At 45.6% G+C, this 21,586-nt stretch overlaps 1 protein-coding gene across 1 annotated transcript in view; it reads left to right on the top strand.

The window, feature by feature from the left end:
• Positions 1-209: 209 nt before the first annotated feature.
• Positions 210-21,586, top strand: part of IGDCC3 (immunoglobulin superfamily DCC subclass member 3) — a 120,781-nt gene continuing 99,404 nt past the window's right edge. Inside the window, exon 1 of the mRNA XM_079954249.1 lies at positions 210-481. Coding sequence (XP_079810375.1) covers positions 406-481 — 76 coding nt within the window. The 5' untranslated portion in view covers positions 210-405. The remainder of the gene's footprint in view (positions 482-21,586) is intronic.

Below are 21,586 nucleotides of genomic sequence, written 5' to 3'. Positions count from 1 at the left end.
AGGCAGGCAGGCAGGCAGGCCGGCTGCCCGTCCGGCAAGATGGCGCAAGGCGGCCCTCGCCGCCGCGCAGGCTCCTCCTGTCCTCGCTGCCGCCGCTACTGCTTCTCCTCGAGGCGAAGGTTGAGGCGTTAGGCTCGGCCTGCCCCACGGACGGACTGTCGGATCCCCCGCACCCATCGTCGGCCCGGCCTGGCTCCGAGGGCGCTCGTATTTGGGCCCGGCGGCGGCGGGCGCACGTGCGCGGCCGCTGCTTTGTGCGGCTCCGTGGGCTCCTCGCCACGCCTGCTTCGCCCAGGAGAGAAGCGAGGCAGCCGTGCCCGACGGGGCTTCGTCGTCGAGAGAAGGGTTCGGGGGAACCCGCCCGCGGGGAACAGAAAGAGGACCTCTCCAATCTTCCCGGAGCCAATGGCTCCCCGCGGCTGGCCCTTGCCGCCGCTTTGCTCGCTCGCCTGCCTCCTGGTCGCCGCCGCCCTGGCAGCAGGTAGGCACGCGGGGTTCCCTTCGGAGGGGCAGGGGGACGAGGGGGGCACCGATTCTCCAGGAGGGGTAGGGAGCCCCCTCCTCTGACTAGCTGAGATTTCAACTTTGGGGCGTGCGCCCTTTTCAGACTTTGTTTTTCTTCGACGGGACAGGGGAGCCCTTTTCTCGGGGTGTGTATTATGGGGTGTGTGTGTGTAAATGGCAATCGCACCCCGAAGCTCCGGACGGGGCTGTTGCCGCGCCATCCCCTCCCCGGCTTCTCTCCGGCTGCGTTTGGGTGCGCGCGTGGTTCTCCCCTTCTTTCCTCCCCTTCTCTGGAAAGCACATGGGTCTGTCAACAAGTCCTCTTCCAAGGAGGGAAATGTGCCAAGTCGCAGTAAATAAACCGACGACCGCGATCCGCCTGTTCTCTCCGCCTCCCTCGCCTCCTTCAGAGGCACAACGGAGAGGCTGAGAGAGAGGCGCTTCTGGGCGAAGCACCAGCTCTTGCAGGGAAGGAGCTGCGCTCGCCCTTCTGCCTCGGATAAAGGCTTCTGCACATGATAAAATCATTCTCGCCTTCCTCCGCACCCTCTTTGTTTAAGAGCATCAGGAGCGCTGTGCTTCGGACCAGACCGAAATCGCGCCCTGGTGCTCTGATTCCAGCGCTGCCTAACGAGCGAGAGATGCCTCTGCAAAGCTCAGAAAGGAATCTTTCCCCAGCCTCTGGGCTCCAGGGGTCTAATGCCTCTTCACAATGACTGGTAGCTATTGCCTGACCCGTCTTGGGTGTATTTAATTAATCTCCTTTACCAAAAAAAGATAGTGGTTGTAGTAGCTCAGTACAGTACAGCTCAGTACAGTACAGTACAGTTCAGTGATCATCTGTTTTGCGTGCAGAAGGATCCCAGATTCAAATCCTGGTTACCTCTCCAGGTAGGGCAGGGAGAACCTTTCTCTAGGGTTTCAGCTGGGACGCTGCCAGCCAGTGTAGGCAGTACAGACCCAGGTGGAGCAATGGTCTGACTCGCTGTAAGTTCCCTTTCTCTGTTCCTAGGTCCTGTTGGGTCTTATGGTAAGGAGCAGTGTACATTGTTAATGCAGGGTTGAGCCACGAGAATAGGCCATGTGGAGAGTGAGATTTCTCCCCGTACCAGTGGTGTGGTGAGGCAGGACGCCTCTGATTCCCAGAGACAGGGTGCCTCTGATTGCCACCAGGTCCTGGGGAGGGGGGTGGCTCTCTCGGTCTTGTCCCTGTGGGCGTTCCCAGCATGTGATCGGCACTGTTGGGGACAGATTAAATGGACATTTGGTATGGTCCGATTTTGGTTAGTCCTTACGATTGTGGGCTAGAAGGGGTTTGTGGAGTATGGAGGTTGAGATACCCTATTAGTATGAAGTGGGATGCAAGCAGGGGGTGCGTGTCTTCAGTTTGCTGGAGGGAAAGTCCAGAGAACCCGATGGGTATGGAGGAGTCAGTGGGTATTGCGAGTCCCACTCTCCCTGCTCCTTTCAAAACACAGAATTGCTGAAATGGTTGTGGGACTGACTCTTGGGTTTCAGGGACAAAGCAGGCGTCAATGGGGATGTGCTGGCTTTTTCTCCTTCTTACTGTTCTTATATATCCCGGTACAAATTGGGAGGTATCCATAGGAGTGCAATGGATGGTTAACGTTAAAGGCATAGAGGAAACTTCAAATGTACAAGGGGCAAATGCACCAAGAGCGTTTCCTGGGAAAGGAAAGTGGCTTGAGACAGCAGAACTGGAAGGGGAAGCAAGGTGAACTCTTGAGATTACCCCAGCGTGGACCTTCATAAAGCCTCTTAGCTGGACTTTCAAGCTTGCCATCTAAACAGGGTACTTCTCTCATTCCAGCTAATGTATATGGGTAATAGCAAACGGAGCGAGCTGGAATAATAGGGCATGCTTTTGTTTATGTAAACAGTATTGGTCATGAGAACTCCCATGTTCATATGCTGAGCTGAACTATTTTTCCTTGCGTTTGTTGTATCCCACATCTCTCCTCCAAGGCTTGTAAGATGGTGCACATGGTTCTCCCCCCTCTCCTGTTTTATCCTTACAACAATCCTGTGAGTTGGATTTGGCTGAGAGGCAGTAACTGGCCCAAGGTCATGCAGCAAGCTTCATGGCCAAATGCGGGATTTGAACCCTGGTTTCTCAGGCCCTAGACCTGCAGTCTTACCACTGTGCCACATTGGCCTGCATGGAGAGAGGGGCTGTTGTCTTTGTGTGCTGCTCTAGGTCTCTGGTTGGTTACTCTTGGAAAGATGTTAGGCTGTGCTGGCCTTTTTCTGGAGTCAGGAAGACCTTTTCTCAGTCGAAGTTGATGTGCTTGAAAAGATGCTGATGAGAAGACTAGGCATCTTGGAGAAAAGCCTCTACTACACATAATAGGACTTTAAAATGTTTTTTCCCTACCAGTTTCCAGAAGGATGTTCACTAACGTGTCTGCAGAAAAGCCACCTTTAAATTCATATTTAAAAGAAACACAGTTGCAAAATGTTCTCCCAAGTGGGCCATGGGGGATAAAAATGCCTCGCCTGCTCAGAGGCACTCTCTTTCTGCCTTGTTCCTTTGCATGCACCAGGGATGGGAGGGAAGATGAAGGCTGCAATTTTGTGCATGCTTACCTGCGATTCAATCCATTGGACTTGGAGGGGCTTTCTTCTGAGCCAAGCAGGCATGGCACGGAGCCACTGATAGAGAAGGCAGCAAAATCACAAGCCGTTGCACAAACGTGATTGGGAGAAACAGCCTTCTTAAAACAGCCACAAGGATAGCAGGATGGAAAGTTGGGCATGAGATTAGTGTTCTTTTCCTGATCCTCGAAAGCAGGAGGCTTTATTGCAATGTGTGGTTTTTACCTTTCAAGAAATGCAGGAACTTGTTAGTTAACACCACCCACCGGACTGAAGCAGAACAGCATAAACATTACAGGGATTTCCCCCTTGGAACTGCTGAGCTGAAACCTTTGCCAATGATTGCAAGCATTTGCTCCTCCTGTCTGCCATCATTCTCCACTGCCCCCCACTTTTTTTTGCTGCCCGGCCTCCAAATTTATGTGAATTGAATAGCCAGGAGGAAGGGGGCATTTAGGTCAGAAACGGGGAAAGTAGGAGGTTGCTGTGTCCCTTCTCCAAACCCCACCCCACCCCACAACTTCTTTTGGGAACTCCTACAGCACAATCGGGACGTGGGTTAAACCACAGAGCCTAGGACTTGCCTCTCAGAAGGTCAGCGGTTCGAATCCCCGCGACAGGGTGAGCTCCCGTTACTCAGTCCCTGCTCCTGCCAACCTAGCAGTTTGAAAGCATGAAATGCGAGTAGATAAATAGGCACCACTCCGGCAGGAAGGTAAACGGCGTTTCTGTGCGCTGCTCTGGTTTGCCAGAAGCAGCTTAGTCATGCTGGCCACATGACCTGGAAGCTATACGCTGGCTCCCTTGGCCAGTAAAGCGAGATGAACGCCGTAATCCCAGAGTTGGTCACGACTGGACCTAATGGTCAGGGGTCCCTTTACCTTTTACAGCACAATCATCACATGATCCATTGTTGCTGGTGGCTGTTCATACAGGAGGACAAGGCTACCAGTGGCTACATGTCACTTTGGCCACTAGCCACAATGACAATGTTCTTCCTCCACTGTCAGAGGCATTATGCAGGAGATCACAAGTGGGCAGAGTGCCCTTGTTCTCAGGTCTTGCTTGTAGGCTTACCAAAGGCCTCTGGTCAGCCACTGTGAGAACAAGGTGATAGACTAGATGGGCAACTGGCCTGATCCAACAGGCTCTTAACTTTCCGAGAGCATGATCTGTGTACATGGTGGACAGTTGTGCACACTGCAGATCAGGGGCAGAGCAGATGCTCAGCATGCACAAGCTCTGAATTCACCCTCTGGGATCTGTAGTTAAAAGGGTCACAGCTGCTGCCTGCCGGAGTCTGCAATACTAGCCTAGGTGGGCAAATCAACTGAGCAGTTTCCTATGGTCTCCTGTAATGCTTTCCATGGTCTCTGCCTGCAAGCAGCTGACAATCTAAATTCAAACAGTAGTAGTTTGGGGGGGGGGGAATGGGGAAGAGCAGAAGGAAAGGAAGAGGCAAGGGATGGAACAGGAGTGGAGAGCCTTTTCCAGCCTAAGGACTGAATTCCCCCCTGAGTAGCCTTCCAAGGGCCACATGCCATTGATGGGGAGGCCAAAGTGTGCAGATCATTGAATGTGAATATTACTACTGTAGAGCAAGCTAGATCCTACACACAAGGAGCATGATCAAAGGACAAATTCCAGCCAGGCAAAGACTCTGGGGGTGTGGGGCAGGGCCAGTGAGGGGTTTGGCCTGGGGGGAGTTCAAAGGCCTAGATAGAGAGGCCCAGAGGAGAGCTGCCTTTGACCTCTGAGCTCCCACTGCTGGTCTCAAAGAGACCAAGAGGGAAAGGAGGGTATTTTGTTCACTGGAGGTGAGATGCCTCTTAGGAATCGAATAATGAGAGGGATGAAGCTGTGGGTTTCAGCAAACAAAGGTCCCTAACACTTGCCCCTCCAGCAGTCAAAGGTGAGCAGAGTGTGTATTGTGGCCCTTGTGAAGTACAAAGCGCTGATTAACTAAATGCAATTAGGAAGCTCTGCTTATTAGCCCGTGCCTGTCATGATGTCAGGGCAGATAATAGTATGCAATTAAGATGATTGAAATAATGCTGATTCTTTTCTCCCCCCCCCCCCCCCATCTGACAATCTCTTGAAAGCTGAACCCTTCATAAATGCAAACCACCAGACAGCTAGATGGGTATTAGGAAGAGTAGAAAAACAACAGACAAACAATCCTGATTTTTGCAGGGCATGGTTTTGCTTTCTGATCTTCCTGAAGATTGTATCTCTTGTGGCTTAAAGGAATCGAGGTATCCCTGGAGCTCACCTCCCAGTCCTCTTTGTATGAAATATTATTAATTTGTTGTGTGAAACTTAAAACACCAATGCCAGTTATACTCAAAGCAGTTACTGTGGAAGTTAAATGGGTGTTACTAACCTGCTTCTACTAGTTTTAACGGGTCTAATCTTGAGTAAAATGTGGTCTAGCCAACTAAAAGGTGCACTTTTAGCACTCCTCTTTCCAACAGCTTGTGAAAGTAGATCTTTAATGACCCCATTTCGCAGAAGAGACTGAACACTTGTCCATTGCATATTCTTGTGAATGCAGCATTTAAAATGTCCTGTGTCCTGATCAAGCTTTAACACTTGCCTTCGCTGGTTGTTGTGGCACTGAACTGGTATCTGTGCCTGAAGGAGGGAAATCTGTGTGGTTGGATTGCATTATTCTCCTCCCACATTTGATTTGTGATTCATGCAGGGTCTCAGAACTCCACTGGTGGCTGCTCTAAGGTATTCCAAGTTGTTCCACCGGTGAACCAAGTTGTTTCATTCATGATTTTATTTGCATGCCATTTTTCCCTGAAAAAAAGAATCCTGCTCAAAGCGGCTTCCAACAAAGAAAACAGGAATGCATCTCAAAATCAACCATTGCGAGAAAAAATTCATGATAACGTAATAAAACAACAACGTCACGGCAAATATAACAATATACAAAACCTCCCAGCATTTCAGTACTGGAAATATAACAATATTGCATTAACAGCATTTCACCCCCTTGGTGAAAAGGAAACATTAACAGGGAAGTGTGACAGTTTCAGCTTGGTCCTAGAAATGTTTCCGGTCTGCTGTTGCTCACAGCCCTTCTCCTGCAATGATTTACAAGGCTTCCAAAGGCTGGATCAGAGTCTGGCATCCTGCTGTCACAGCGGCAAACCAGATCCCTGTGGATCCTAGCAGCTGGTATTCAAATTTGGAAGGGAACTGGGAGCCATTTTGTGGTTCGCCTCAGGTGTCAACATGTTTTGGGTTGGCCCTGCTGCTGAGTCTCCACTGGCAGTGAGTTCCACAGGACAGGGCCTGCCATGCAAAAGACTCAGTCCCTAGTAAAGGTTGATCAAATCTCAGGGGCCTTGTGAGGAGCCACCAGAAGTACCCCATCGGAGGATCTCAGTAATTGAGTTGAAGGATAAAGGATCAGGAACGGGTAACTTGAAACACTAGGTTTACAACAGCTTGCAAGCCTTGACGCTATATATCTAAAAAATAAATCCAAAAAATTGTCTTTGTCTGGAGTGATGGACAGCTTTTGTCTGCTGCCACAGAGCCCAGTTTTCAGGGACCAGAACAGGATATGAGCTGCAGACCCTGCTCGGTCAGAGCCCTAGAATTAAATCTTGTCATTTATATTTAACCAGGGCTTCACTTTTTAAATTATTCAAGGGTCTAAGCTTTCATTAATTCCTCTGCCTACATGGGTTTAGTTTAGTTTTTGATGTGGAATGGGATTGCTTTCACCTAAATTGGTGTAATACCCCCATATATATCTCCCCTTCTCCCTGCTTAAACCGCACGCCGGGTATCATTTAACGAATAAACAACGTTGACATGATATATGAAATTAAAGCTGGCGTTGGGCATAGAAATGCATTTGAAAGTGCCGAGATTGGATCCGCTCTCATTTCTAATCAAAACAGCCAGCTTAACAAAAGGAAGGAGCAGATTGGTTCTCTGGCGTGTGAACCGAGCTGTGCTGGAAGTGAAAGAAAGGTGGATGGGAATGGGGTCAGGGGGGTCAGCTGATTATTTACAGCAGCTTTCCCCCAACCTGGTGCCCTCTGGATGTTTTAGGCTACAGCTTCCATTGGCTGGGGCCATGGGAGTTGTACTTCAAAACCTCCTGAGGGTACCTGGTTGAGGGAAGACTGATTTACACGTTAACATTCCTGGGTTCAAGTGCAGCTCTCTGTTAGGTGCAGCTGCTCTGCTGACTTCCTGGAAACAGGTCTAGTCCTCCTTTGGGTCTGAGTATGTGGGCATGCTTTTGAATTATGGTGCTGGAGGAGACTCTTGAGAGTCCCATGGGTTGCAAGAAGATCAAACCTATCCATTCTTAAGGAAATCAGCCCTGAGTGCTCACTGGAAGGACAGATCCTGAAGCTGAGGCTCCAATACTTTGGCCACCTCATGAGAAGAGAAGACTCCCTGGAAAAGACCCTGATGTTGGGAAAGATGGAGGGCACAAGGAGAAGGGGACGAGAGAGGACAGGATGGTTGGACAGTGTTCTCGAAGCTACCAGCATGAGTTTGACCAAACTGCGGGAGGCAGTGGAAGACAGAAGTGCCTGGCGTGCTCTGGTCCAGGGGGTCACGAAGAGTCACACACGACTAAACGACTAAACAACAACAAATGTGGGCATGCAGTGAATGAGTGAGCCAAAGTGCTGCTTTTGGGGTTGCTTTTCTGGTGCATCTTGGAGGAACAAAATTCCCATTCCGCGTCTCTCTCTTTCTAGTCTTTCTTTACTCCTTCTTTTGTTCTCATGAGCCCCTTTTGTCCTTTCCCCTTGGAACCCAAAGTCAACTCAGCTGTCCTCCGTGCTGCCTTTGGAAGTGGCTGTCCATCAAGACTCTCTTCTTTTATGCCATCCCCACCAGGCTTTCTCATCCACACCAGCTCCTTTGTGTAGCATGGAGAGATCAAGGGAAGCTGGCTTTATTGCCATGGCGCAGTGGCTGCTGTTGGGATGGTCTGGCTCTTGTTCCCATGGTAGCCACTGCTGGGTTGGGCCTTCCCCATTCCACCAGCTCTGAGGAACAGCTTGTCCAAGCAGATCCATGTGCCGGATTTTCCTTGAGTGAAGCCCCCGGCGTCCAGCGAAGTTGAAGGTTGGAAGCTTCGGGTCAGATGTTCAAGAAAGCCTGCGAAAGAGAACCATAAAACAAATATAAAACAGACCAGAAACATCAGAAACGAAAGCAATTATTGTAGCAACAGTAAAACTAGCAGTAGATATAAAATCAGTCAGCAGGATGCGAGGCTGACTGCTAAGTCTGGCAGCTTTAACAGAGGATTAGATTAATTCTTGAAGGACATGGCTATCAGTGGCTACTAGCCACAATCATTATTCTCTGTTACCTCTACTCTCGGAGATACTAGGCCTCTGAATATCAGTTGCTGGGAATCTCAGGTGGGGAGAGCAGCATTTGAAGTTCACCAGGCACATTTTGCACCTGGCGATGGACCACTTGCAACCAAGGGAAGATGCCTGGGTGGCAGGATGACGTGGGACGTCTCCACTGTCTGGAGGTGCATGGCTGGGGATCCTTGGACCTTGACTGTTTTCGCACACGTGCAACACATCTTGTAGAATCCTAGCCATTACATTTTATCTGCACAATCAGAATGAATGTCAGGAACCCCAAAAGTCTTATTGAAAAATATGACTTTCGAACCGTCTGGACTCAACATGGCAATGAAGAATTCCCTCTTGGTGACTGTAACCCTGGTTTAAGGAGCCATTTGGTGCCTAGTTTATATATCTGAGCTTCTAACGCTGGCCCAGGAGAGTGGCCTGCATATCTCTGCAGATACATTGGGATGGTCATTGTGAGAACAGGACTCTGGGCCGTTGGCCTGATTTCGCAGCCAGCTCACCTTATGTTCTTCCCATCTTTGCAGTCTCTAGTAGGACTTTCCTAGTGTGTTTGGTGTTTCCACTGCAACTTGAAGTTAATTATTGGACTGGTTGTTGGGGTGTGTGTGTGACGGTGCCTTTTAAATACATAGTGTAGTGGTTAGAGTGTCTGACTAGGACCCGGGAGACCAGGGATCAAATGACTGCTTGGTCACAAAGTTCGCTGGGTGACCTTGGGCCTGTCACTGTGTCTCAGCCTCACCTACCTCACAGGGTTGTTGTGGGGATTAAATGAGGAGGGGGAGAACCATGTATGTTGCCCTGAGCAACTTGGAGGAAAAGGTGGTATATAAATGCAATCAATATACGGTGGTACCTCGGGTTAAGAACTTAATTTGTTCTGGAGGTCTGTTTTTAACCTGAAGCACCACTTGAGCTAATGGGGCCTCCTGCTGCCGCCGCGCCGCCAGAGCACGATTTCTCATCCTGAAGCAAAGTTCTTAACCTGAGGTAATATTTATGGGTTAGCGGAGTCTGTAACCTGAAGCGTCTGTAACCTGAAATGTATGTAACCTGAGGTACCACTGTATAAGCTTTAGTTTGGAAGGGGACAGAACTATTCAAGCCCTAACTGCTATTTCCTCTTCACACTATTATTTCCATTTTCTGAACAATCCCATTGTTCGTATCCTGTAGCAAGTCAAGTTCTCTATGGACTATAAACATCTGTTAAGTCCAAATGATTAGAGGGTTTGTGCATGAAAGAGTCAGTTCGGAATTACTTCAGTCTCACGAACTGGTCTGAACTTTACTGGAGTTCTTTTTTTCTTCCTTAAAAAACTTTACAGAGTTTTAAAAAAACCAATAAATTATGTAGCGTGGCTCATGAAAAATCCTGTCCTTGGCCAGTCAACCCAAAAGAGTCTAGAAAGTTTGGGTTTTGCAGGAGGATAAAAATAATTGTTTTCATGTGTTTCGCGAGCCCGTAAAAGCAACAGGGCAGGAAGTGAGCGGGCCCATAATTGCACTTTCAAAGAAAGAGAGGCAGAGAGGGACTGGCCAATGGCCCCTCATTGAGGAGGCTCAGCCATGCTCCCCAGGGCAGCCTCAGCCTAAGAGAGCTCCGTGGTAGCTTCAGTGCAGGTTTCCAACAGAATATCTTGGGAAGTATTAATGCTATGCAGCTTAGTGCTAGTGTGTCCTTTGTTTGGAGTGTGGAAGGGTCTTTGATGCAGCCCTTTGAGTGCAAAAATTCTCTGGTTGAATCCTTAGTCTCTCCAAGTAGGAAAGACCCCTTCCCCAAACCTTGGAGATTCAGGAAGGGGTTTAGGTTGCGGCCATCTGCTAAAATGGAGTTTCTCTTCCATTGTTTCCATAGAGGTTTCCATCAAAACCTGCTATGGATTCCCTGCTAACAAACCTTCTCCCTTTTATCCTGATGCACACCCCTTCCTGGATCAGGAAGGGCTGTGCATTGGAATCCCCTGCTAAAGGGGAGGATTTCCCTCCCCCATTATAATTTTAGCAGAGAATCCTTGCAACCCACTGCCAAATCAAGGAGAGAAACTCTTTCCTTTAGAAGCCCCAGCTTCAGGACTTCAAAGTACCTTACATGTAATGTCACCGTGATGTTATGGAACCGATAGGTGGGCAGCCTCACCCACCTGTCCGATTTGGCCCCACAAGGCTGATCCTGATGAAGATGTGGCCCTTGCAGATGAAAAAGTTTCCTACTTGTACTGTAAAGCAAAGCCCTCGAAGAGGGTTGCTCACAGCAAACCCAACCCCAAAGGCCTTCAAGCGAGTCTTCAGAACATGGATTAGATATTAGACCAAGGATGGCAGACTTCAGGCATGCAGGATCTCCTTGGTTTGCTTGTTTCTCTCTAGAATCCGGAGGCCACCGATCACAGCCAGGTGCAAAAAGGCCAATGTGGTGTAGTGGTTAAGAGTGTTTTGTGACTATGACCTGGGAGACCAGAATTCAAATTCCCACTTGGCCATCAAGCTTGCTGGGTGACCTTTGGCCGGGCATGCCTCTTAGTCTGAGCTCCCTCATAGGGTGGTTGTGAGAGTAAAAGAGGGGATGGGGAGAGCCATGAACACTATCTTGAGCTCCTAGGTGGAAAGTAAATGTAGTAATACGGAAAGAAAGAAAGAAAGAAAGAAAGAAAGAAAGAAAGAAAGAAAGAGGTTTAGTTAAGAACTAAGGAGTTTGTGATGGTGATGATGATAATTTTATTATTTATATGCCATCCACCTGAATGGGTTGCCCCAGCCATTCTGGGCAGCTCCCAACAAAATATTAAAAACACTATAAAACCACAAATGTTAAAAACTTCCCCGTACAGGGCTGTATTCAGATGTCTTCTAAAAGTCATACAGCTGTGTATTTCTTTGACATCTGATGGGAGGGCGTTCCATAGGATGGGATAATGATATAATAACAGTTATTATGACCAGAACCAAGCACACAGGTCCTTTTGAACCTAAACTCATGCTCTTCTCCCTCTCCTCACCACCCTGTGCTTTTTGAAAAGAAATAAAGAAGCTTTCTAGTTGCAATCGCTAGAAGATTAGGAGTCAGAACCACATGCCGATCTACTGTGAATCATTCGGCGATCTCCCAGTAGATCCCAATATGCTCCCTGCTCATTCCCCACCTCCCCATGTTAGACAGTGCAAGGACTGATCCCTTACGGTAGCTGTAAATAGATTTCATATGACCAAACCTCTCACGGTGCCCCTCTGTGGAATCCCTGATTGAGCCTCCTGTAGCTTTGCAGAAAAAAAGAAAAAGAGTCATAGCTAGTTTGACCTCTTTCTGGCTGTCTCCTTAGAGCCCCCCCCCCCAATTCCTTCCTGTTTCCCCATAGCAATTGTATTTGGAGTGCTAACACCTGGGAAGGCTTCAGTTTAGTTTTGGAGCATCTGAAAAATATTAGGAGGGGTTGTTTTTTAAAAAATGCAATGGTAGGTTCTGCATTTACGGTGGCTTCCCTCCTGAAGCAAAACCCCCATTGTCATTGTGGGGGAGGAGATAAGATTCCGGGAGTCTGGGAACCCATTCACAACATAACCCTTTGCAAGTTTACTCAGAAGTAAGCCTCCACCTCATTCAATGGGGCTTACTCCCAGATGTGGGTACACAGATGACTGCAACCTTGATATTGTGCAGTGGTAGTTGGTGCTGTTCAGGATGTGGAAAGGAACGGCAGATGCCCAGTTAAAAGCGAGGGTTGGAAGATGGGGAAAACAATAATTAAATCAACTTCAGAGTGCATTGAAAAGCTCTCATTCACCCCCAAGCTGCCTCCCCCCCCCTTTCCCTCTCTCTGCAAGATAAATCTGGGAGTTCAGCCTTTCCCCTGCTAATTGTTTTCTCTCTGATCAAATATTGGGTGATATTTTCTGGTTAAATAACTGTTTGTGTCGCCACACATCATATTGTTGGGGAAGATATGAAATGTTTCTCGTAGGAGAACTGGCAGAGAGGGGGAGTTTTCTGTCTTGAAGTTTTCCCTCCTCCATTGTGACATTGTCAATTACATTTTCCTCGCTCCCACCCTCCTTTCCTTTGCCATAATAAAAGGTAAAAGCGATTTAAAAGGAGGGAGAGAAAATTCCCCTGACAAAGCCCCAGCTGGAGTGGAGATGAGCAAGCACTTAATTGACTGGTGAAGAATATCCCAGTTATTTAAGATGCTAACTTGGCATAGGAGGCTACAGCCTTGGGTCAGAGTTAAAAAGGTAAAGGTACCCCTGCCCGTACGGGCCAGTCTTGACAGACTCTGGGGTTGTGCGCCCATCTCACTTAAGAGGCCAGGGGCCAGCGCTGTCCGGAGACACTTCCGGGTCACGTGGCCAGCGTGACATCGCTGCTCTGGCCAGAGCCAGAGCCAGAGCCAGAGCCGCACACAGAAACGCCGTTTACCTTCCCACTGGTAAGCGGTCCCTATTTATCTACTTGCACCCGGAGGTCTTTCGAACTGCTAGGTTGGCAGGCGCTGGGACCGAGCAGCGGGAGCGCACCCCGCCTCAGGGATTCCCATTTAAACTTGCTTGGACTTACTTTCAAGCCCAGCTGTGTTGGGCTCAGAAGTGTATAGCACAACTGTATATATATAACACAACTGTATTATATTATTGCAGTGTTGCACATCTTGATGTGAAAAGGCTTTCCTCAAATCTGTCTTCCCACCCTCCCGCCTCAGGGCTCTGGCACCATGATATTAGATTTGATAGGCATCCAAGATGTGAATAGGGCTATATTAGGAAATTAGCTGCAATTATTATCTTTCCCCCTCCAGCGAAGTGAATAGAGGCCTTTTCCTCCCTCTCCATTAATTGTGTAATCTTATTTACAATTGCCTTAAACAAAGAAAAAGAAGAAAATGGAGTTGAAATCCACCTCCAAAACCACTTTTAACCTTTTGCCTCTGGCCTGGGGTGGTATTTCAGTTATTCAAGGGCAAAAGATGAAACATCTCATCCATATCTGAAATTGCCTTCATTTCAATTGAGGCCACTCTTTTGCCAGCGAATCCAAGCTGATCTCTAAACCAAACATTCCTTATTTTATTTTAAAGAGTTTTCACTCTTCCCCCTCTGTGGCTACCTCCAGGGCTTAGCGAAGTGTCGCTCAGAGACAGAGCAACTGCCTTGCGCTCAGAAGGCCTGAGGTTCAAACTTCTGCACCTCCAGGAAGGGTTGCAGATTTCCCATGCCTGAAACCCTGGAGAGCTGCTGCCAGCCAGGGTAGGCAGTACTGAGCTACATGAACCAATAGGCCTGACTTGGTGTAAGGAAGCTTCCTGTGTTCCTGTCACAACTGTGAGTGGGGCAGTGGGGTGGGGTAAGTGAAGACAAGCTACAACAATTAACTATATTAACATTGTTCACTGTTCCTGCTCAGGCTGCCCAGGAAAAGCATTTTGGTTCCTGAAATTCATTTTGATTGTGTAGATAAAAAATAAGTGATAGAATTCTACGGGATGTGGTATTAGTATGGGGGAAACAGGTAAGATCCGTGGATTCTCTGGCATGCATCCAGATGGTGGAGATGCCAGGTGCCATCGTAGTGCCCAGGCATCTTCACTTGGTCGCAGGTGGTTGAAATCCTGGTGCAAATTGTGCCTAAAGGTAAAGGTAAAGGTACCCCTGCCCGTACGGGCCAGTCTTGACAGACTCTGGGGTTGTGCGCCCATCTCACTTAAGAGGCCAGGGGCCAGCGCTGTCCGGAGACACTTCCGGGTCACGTGGCCAGCATGACATCACTGCTCTGGCCAGAGCCAGAGCCGCACACGGAAACGCCGTTTACCTTCCCGCTGGTAAGCGGTCCCTATTTATCTACTTGCACCCGGAGGTGCTTTCGAATTGCTAGGTTGGCAGGCGCTGGGACCGAGCAGCGGGAGCGCACCCCGCCGCAGGGATTCGAACCGCGGACCTTTCGATCGGCAAGCCCTAGGCGCTGAGGCTTTAACCCACAGCGCCACCTGCGTCCCACCAAATTGTGCCTGGTGCCTGGCTAATTTCAAACACTTTTAAGTGGTGACTAAGGTAGCAGGGGCAGGACATGGGTGGTGCTGTGGTCTAAGCCACAGAGCCTAGGACTTGCTAATCAGAAGGTCGGTGGTTCGAATCCCCGCGATGGGGTGAGCTCCCGTTGCTCAGTCCCTGCTCCTGCCAACCTAGCAGTTCGAAAGCACGTCAAAGTGCAAGTAGATAAATAGGTACCACTCTGGCAGGAAGGTAAATGGTGTTTCCGTGCACTGCTCTGATTCTCCAGAAGCAGCTTAGTCATGCTGGCCACATGACCCGGAAGTTGTACGCCGGCTCCCTCGGCCAATAAAGCAAGATGAGCGCCGCAACCCCAGAGTCGGCCACGACTGGACCTAATGGTCAGGGGTTCCTTTACCTTTAAGGTAGCAGGACCTGGCTCCTTTCTGGTTTTGACAGTACTACCTGTGTCAGCAGTAATGCCCCGCCCTTGGCACTCAACTGAGCCTGAGCACCTCTGTTGGCAGAGGCAGACTTTGGTCTTTCAAATTTCAGTGGCGCCCTGTGCCAGCCCCAAATTCAGCGTCCCCACCTTCCTTTTTATTTATTTATTTATTTATTAAATTTTGACATAAATATATTTCACAAACGTACAAAAGACAAAGTGAAAAAGAAAAAACAGAAAAAGAGAAGAAAAAAAAGAAAAGAAAAAGAAAAAGAGAAAAAAAAGAAATACACGAAATACATACAACTTTAAATGACATTGATCGACTTCCCTTTATCTCGATTTCGGAAAATATTGCCTTGTTTGTCTATCTGCTGTGTCTATTCCTTAATAAAACTTTTTACGTAGTAAGCATTATCTCATGCCTACTGTGATTTCTGTAAGTACATATGTGTTTCTGATCAACATTTTGATTTTCCCCTTGTCTCTATTTCCATATATATCCTAAATTTATCCCATTCATTCTTAAATTTTGCACTTCTTTGATTTCTTATTTTCTGTGTCAATTTAGCCAACTCCAAATAATCGGATAATTTAAGTTGCCACTCCTTTAGTGTTGGGATTTTTGGTGTTTTCCAGTACTGTGCTATGAGGGTTCTGGTGGCCACCGTTGCATATTGAAAAAAGGTTCTATCTTCTTCTTTGATATCCTTACCAATTATCCCCAGCAGGAAGGCTTCGGGTTTTTTAACAAACGTATATTTAAGAATTTTTTTTTAATTCATTATAGATGGATTCCCAAATTTTTTTGAGAATCTCGCACGTCCACCACGTATGGATGAAATCGCCCTCCTTGCTCTTACATTTCCAACACAGTTTATCGCCCGTTCTATACATTTTATGTAGTTTTACCGGCGTTATGTACCATCTGTACATCATCTTATACATGTTTTCCTTTAGTGTCGTGCATGCTGAGAAATTCATATCTTTACACCACAATGCCTTCCATTTGTCAAACTCTATGTTGTACCCTAGGTCTACCGCCCACTTCACCATCACATCCTTTACTTCCTCGTCCTTGGTGTCCCACTCAAGCAACTGGTTGTACATTTTTGATAATAATTTTGTTTTACTTTCTATTATTTCAATCTGAAATCTAGATTTCTTGTCATTTATTCCGATCTTATTATCTTCCCTCCACATTGAATTAATCTGATGGTATTGAATCCAGCCAGTCAGCTTGCTTTTTATTTCTTCGTAAGGTCTAATCCTCCACCCGGATTCTGTTTTGGTTAGTAAATCTTCATATGTCCATCTTTTCCCCTCAATATTTAATTTTTTAATTGTTAAAATGTCTATTGGTGATAACCACCAGGGCGTTTTCTGCTCCAACAATTTTTTATTCCTTTCCCACACTTCCAGCAGTGGCCCTCTGAGAATGTGATTAGAAAAACCTTTATGAACCCTTCCTTTGTCTCGCCATAAATAGGCATGCCAACCGAATCTTAGATTAAACCCCTCTAGATCTAACAAATTTTTGTTTTTGATGACAATCCAGTCTTTTACCCAACAAAGACATGCAGCTTCGTAATATAACCTCAAATTTGGAACCGCAAGACCACCCCTATCTCTTTGGTCTGTGAGCAATTTAAATCTAATTCTTGGTCTCTTTCCCTGCCAAATGAATTTAGAAAGTAATCTCTGCCATTCTTTGAATATTGAGGTTCCTCTAATTATCGGTATATTCTGGAATAGGAAGAGTAATTTAGGTAGTAAGCTCATTTTAATCGCCGCCATTCTCCCCATCCACGAGAGATGTATTCTATTCCATGTATCCAAGTCCTTCATTATTTCTTTCCATGTTTTCTTGTAGTTATTTTCAATCAGATTTATATTTTTCATAGTTAACCAGATTCCAAGGTATTTAACTTTTTTAGTTATTTTAATTCCAGTTTGACTTTCAAGATCATTTTTGGTTTCTTCTTCCATATTTTTGGTCATTATTTTGGTTTTTGCTCTGTTCAATTTAAATCTGGATAATTTTCCAAATTCCTCTAGTAGCTTTAACACTTTGCCGACGCTCTCTTTTGGTTCTTCCAATGACAGCATAAGATCGTCTGCATATGTTTTCAGTTTATATTCTTTCACTCCTATTTTTATGCCACGGATCTCTGGGGTTTTTCTTATCTTGTTTGTGATTATCTCTAAGACCATGATAAACAACAGCGGTGACAGAGGGCACCCCTGTCGAGTGCCTTTTGCTATTTCAAACTGTTCTGTCAGGGTATTGTTAATAATTAATCTAGCTCTTTGTTGTGTGTAGATTGCTCTAACTCCTTCCAGGAATGTGCCATCTATCCCTGATCTTTCCAGGCACTTTATCAGAAAACCCCAAGAGACATTGTCGAAAGCCTTCTCGGCATCGACGAACATTAAAGCAGCGGGAATTTCATTATGACATTCTAAATATTCAATAATGTCTATTGTATGTCTAATGTTATCTTTTATTTGTCTGTTGGGAAGGAAACCGGCCTGGTCAATATGAATGAGATTAGTTAAACACTTTTTAAGTCTGTGTGCCATTATATCTGTGAAGATCTTGTAGTCGTTATTCAGTAATGAAATCGGTCTGTAATTCTTGATGTTAAGTTTGTCTGAATCTGGTTTCGGAATCAACGTGATATAGGCTTCTTTCCAGGATGCTGGCATTTTTCCTCCTCTTAGTATCTCGTTGATTACGTCACATAGTACTGGTGTTATGTATTCCTCTAGGACCTTGTAATACTTGGCAGATAACCCATCTGGGCCTGGGGCTTTCCCCAGTTTCATCCTTTTGATTGCCTCTCGGATCTCCTCTATTTTTATGGGTTTATTTAAGGCGGTTCTTTCCTCTTCTGATATATTTTTGGGACTATTTTCTTCTAGGTATTTTGCGATGCCCGTTAAATCTTCTTCTTCTCTTTTGTATAGGTTCTCATAGAATTTAAGGAAGTTCTTTTTTATTTCATTGGGGTCTTCCAGGACTTGTTCTTCAACTTTTATTTTATTGATGGTACTAAGTTTTCTTTTTTTTCTCAGTTGCCACACCAGAAACTTTCCAATTTTATTTGCCGATTCGAAGGACCTTTGTTTCATTAACTTTATTCCCCATTCCACATCTTGGCTTATTAATATCGAATATTCTGTTTGGAGCATTTTATATTGTTGCTTATGGCCATTGTCGTTTGGATTTTTTATCATATTTTTTTCGCATTCTTTCAATTGATGGATTAATTCTTTTTTTTTTTTCTTTAGCCTTTTTTCTTTGGGTATTTTGTTGTATCAGGAGACCTCTTAACACAGCCTTGCTAGCATCCCATACTGTGTCTATACCTGTTCCTTTGTTGATGTTTAAGTCAAAATAGTCTTTTATGGTAGTTTTAGCTTTTTCGATCACTTCTTCTTTTTCAAGTAGGTAGTCATTCATTCTCCATCTGTACAACCCTTGGATCTTCCACTTTAATTTTAATGTTATTGGGCTATGATCCGATAAGGTTCTGGGTAGTATTTCACATTTCTCCGTTCTTATTATTAATTCTCTTGAGATCCATATCTGATCCAGCCTGCTCCAGCTCTGATGTGGTTCAGAGAAATGGGTAAATTGTTTCGTTGTAGGGTTTTTGTATCTCCATATATCTATTAGGTCCAGATTTTCTTCCAGATCATTAAACGATTTCGGTAATTTCCCTTGATTTATGTTCTTTTTTCTTGTACTTCTATCTAGTTCTGGCGTCGGAACCGCATTTAAATCTCCGAGTAAGACCAGTTTATTGTTGTCTAGCTCTAATAAAGATTGTTCCAGTTTTTTAAAGAACTCCATTCTATTTGAGTTTGGGGCATAGACTGTTACCACGTTTATTTTCTCTCCCTGGTAGTTAATTTGAATTCCTAAAACTCTTCCATCCTCATCCTTGCAAATTTGTTTGGGCTCTAGTTTCTCCTTCGCATAGATTACTACCCCTCTTTTTTTCTTTGAGTTTGAATTGATGAATTCTATTCCCAACTTCTTATTTATTAGAATATGCTTATGTTTTTTGGCAACATGAGTTTCTTGGCAACAAATGACATCAATATATTTTTTCTTTATAATCTTTTCAAATTTTTTTCTCTTGGGCTTATCATTAAAACCATTCACATTCCACGAAAGAAACTTGAGAGACATTTTGGGTTAATTTTTGCGTGCGCTTTATCCTTGTTTCTAGTTTAGAATCTGGTGTTATTCTTTCTGTTAGATTCTCTGTCTTCTCCTTCCTCTTCTTCCTCCGATTTTGTGTCTTCCGTCTCCTCCTCCGTTCCCCCCCGCCCCCAACTCCACTCCCCCCCGCCTCCCCCCCCCGCATCCAGGTCACCTCCTCGCTGTCTTGTTTCCTCTCTACCCAGATCTTTTTCATACCTTCTCAGGAACTTTTCTGCTTCATGTGTATCTGTCAACTTGAATTTTTTGTTCTTGTAATAGAAGGAAACCCCTTCTGGGAATTCCCATTTATACTGAATTGTGCTTCTCTTCAGCACACTTGTCAACTGTGTATATCCTTCCCTTTTACGTAGAATCCTGATTGGAATTTCTTTAAAAATGATGATTGGACGATCTCCAATCATCAGCTTTTTTTAAAGCTCGTTCTTACAATTGTGTTTTTCATTTCTATGGTGTTAAAAATTACTAAGCAGTCTCCCGGGGTTTTTTTTTATTTGATTTGTTGTGGTTTCCCTCTTATTCTAAATGCGTTCTCTATGGTGTATGCTACTTGTTCCTCTTTCATCTGCAGCCATTTTGCTAGTTCCTTAACTATTCTTTCCCTTATGTTTTCATTTGCTTCTTCGGCAATCCCTCTGAATTTTAAATTAAGATATTTTCGACGCATCTCTGCCATGGCCAAATTGTCCCATAGTTGATCTTGTGTTTTATTTAAGTTTTTCACTTCATCCTTTAGCTTTTCTGTTTCTTTCTTTTGATCCCTCAAATCTTTCTGCATTCTTTTATTTGATTCTTCAAGTATTTTTGATTTGACTGTCAGATCTTCTATCTTTTTTGTGAGTTCGCCTACAGCACTTTCTATTTTACTATCTATTTGTTCCTGCAATTCTCCTAACTTACTTTCCATATGCATTTCTCTTTGTTTGAATTCCTCTTTGATTTTTAGCCATAGAATGTCTAGATCTTTAATCTCTTCTTGCCGGGATGCCTTTCTATCTCCTGGAGTCCCTCCGACTTTTTTACCATCTTTCCACGACATCTTGTAAGTTGTCTCTCTCTCCCCAAAGGGGCTCACAATCTTACTTATCATTATTTTATTTTTTCTTTATTCTTTTTATTTTTTCCCCTTATATGTATATATATTCTCCACCCCAGAGACACTCTAGGCTATGTAAATTGTTCTCCTATCTTCCTGTCTTTTTATCCTCTTTCGTTTTTCCCCGTTTTAGATAATAGCTTTCGTTATCTTAAATTCAGTTCGCCTATTTCCAGTTATTCCAGTTATTCGCCCCCACCTTCCATTCTGCTCAATTTGCTGTGTCATAGTTTTGGCGCCCAGTGTGGCGGAACTGGTCGCGCTGCCCAAATCCATCTCTGCTGTTGGTCCTTGCTGACTAAGGCCTGGCTGCTCCAGAGCCCTCAACTTAGCCTGCTTGGCAAAGGATGGAATTGCTCGCACCTTTCCCCACAAACACTATTCTGCTTTGAAAGGAACTAATCGCCCCTTCATGGATCACTGCCTTGCCGTGGCGAAGGGGCTTGAATAACTCAGAGAAGCTATGAACTATGCCGAGCAGGGCACCCAAGATGAACAGGTCATAGTGGAGAGTTTTGACCAAACGTGATCCACCTGGAGGAGGAACCGGCAAGCCACTCCAGTATCCCTGCCAAGAAAACTCCATGGACAAAGACAACAGGCATATAAAAGTTATGACACTGGAAGATGAGCCCCTCAGGTCGGAAGGTGTCCAACATGCTACTGGGGAAGAGCTGAGGACAAGTACAAGTAGATCCAGAGCTGATGAAGCGGCTGGGCCAAAGCCGAAAGGACGCTCAGTTGCGGATATGCATGGAAGCGAAAGGAAAGTCCAATGCTGTAAAGAAAAATATTGCATAGGAACCTGGAATGTAAGAACCATGAACCTGGGTAAGTTGGATGTGGTCAAAAATGAGATGGCAAGAATAAATATTGACATCCTGGGCATCAGTGAACTAAAATGGACGGGAATGGGCGAATTCAGTTCGGATGACCATCATATCTACTACTGTGGGCAAGAAACCCGTAAAAGAAATGGAGTGGCCCTCATAGTCAACAAAAGAGTGGCGAAAGCTGTACTGGGATGCAATCCCAAAAATGATAGAATGATCTCGATACGAATCCAAGGCAGACCTTTTAACATCACAGTAATCCAAGTTTATGCACCAACTACTGCTGCTGAAGAAACTGAAATTGACAAATTCTATGAAGACTTACAAGACCTTATAGAAGTGACACCAAAGAAGGATGTTCTTCTCATTATAGGGGATTGGAATGCTAAAGTAGGGAATCAAGAGATAAAAGGAACAACTGGTAAGTTTGGCCTTGGAGATCAAAACGAAGCAGGGCAAAGGCTAATAGAGTTCTGTCAAGAGAACAAACTGGTCATC

This window comes from Podarcis cretensis (assembly GCF_951804945.1).
Source record: "Podarcis cretensis genome assembly, chromosome: 14".
Lineage (NCBI taxonomy): Eukaryota > Metazoa > Chordata > Lepidosauria > Squamata > Lacertidae > Podarcis > Podarcis cretensis.
The sequence above is the reverse complement of the archived record's forward strand: the minus strand, read 5'-3'. Positions and strand labels throughout refer to the sequence as shown.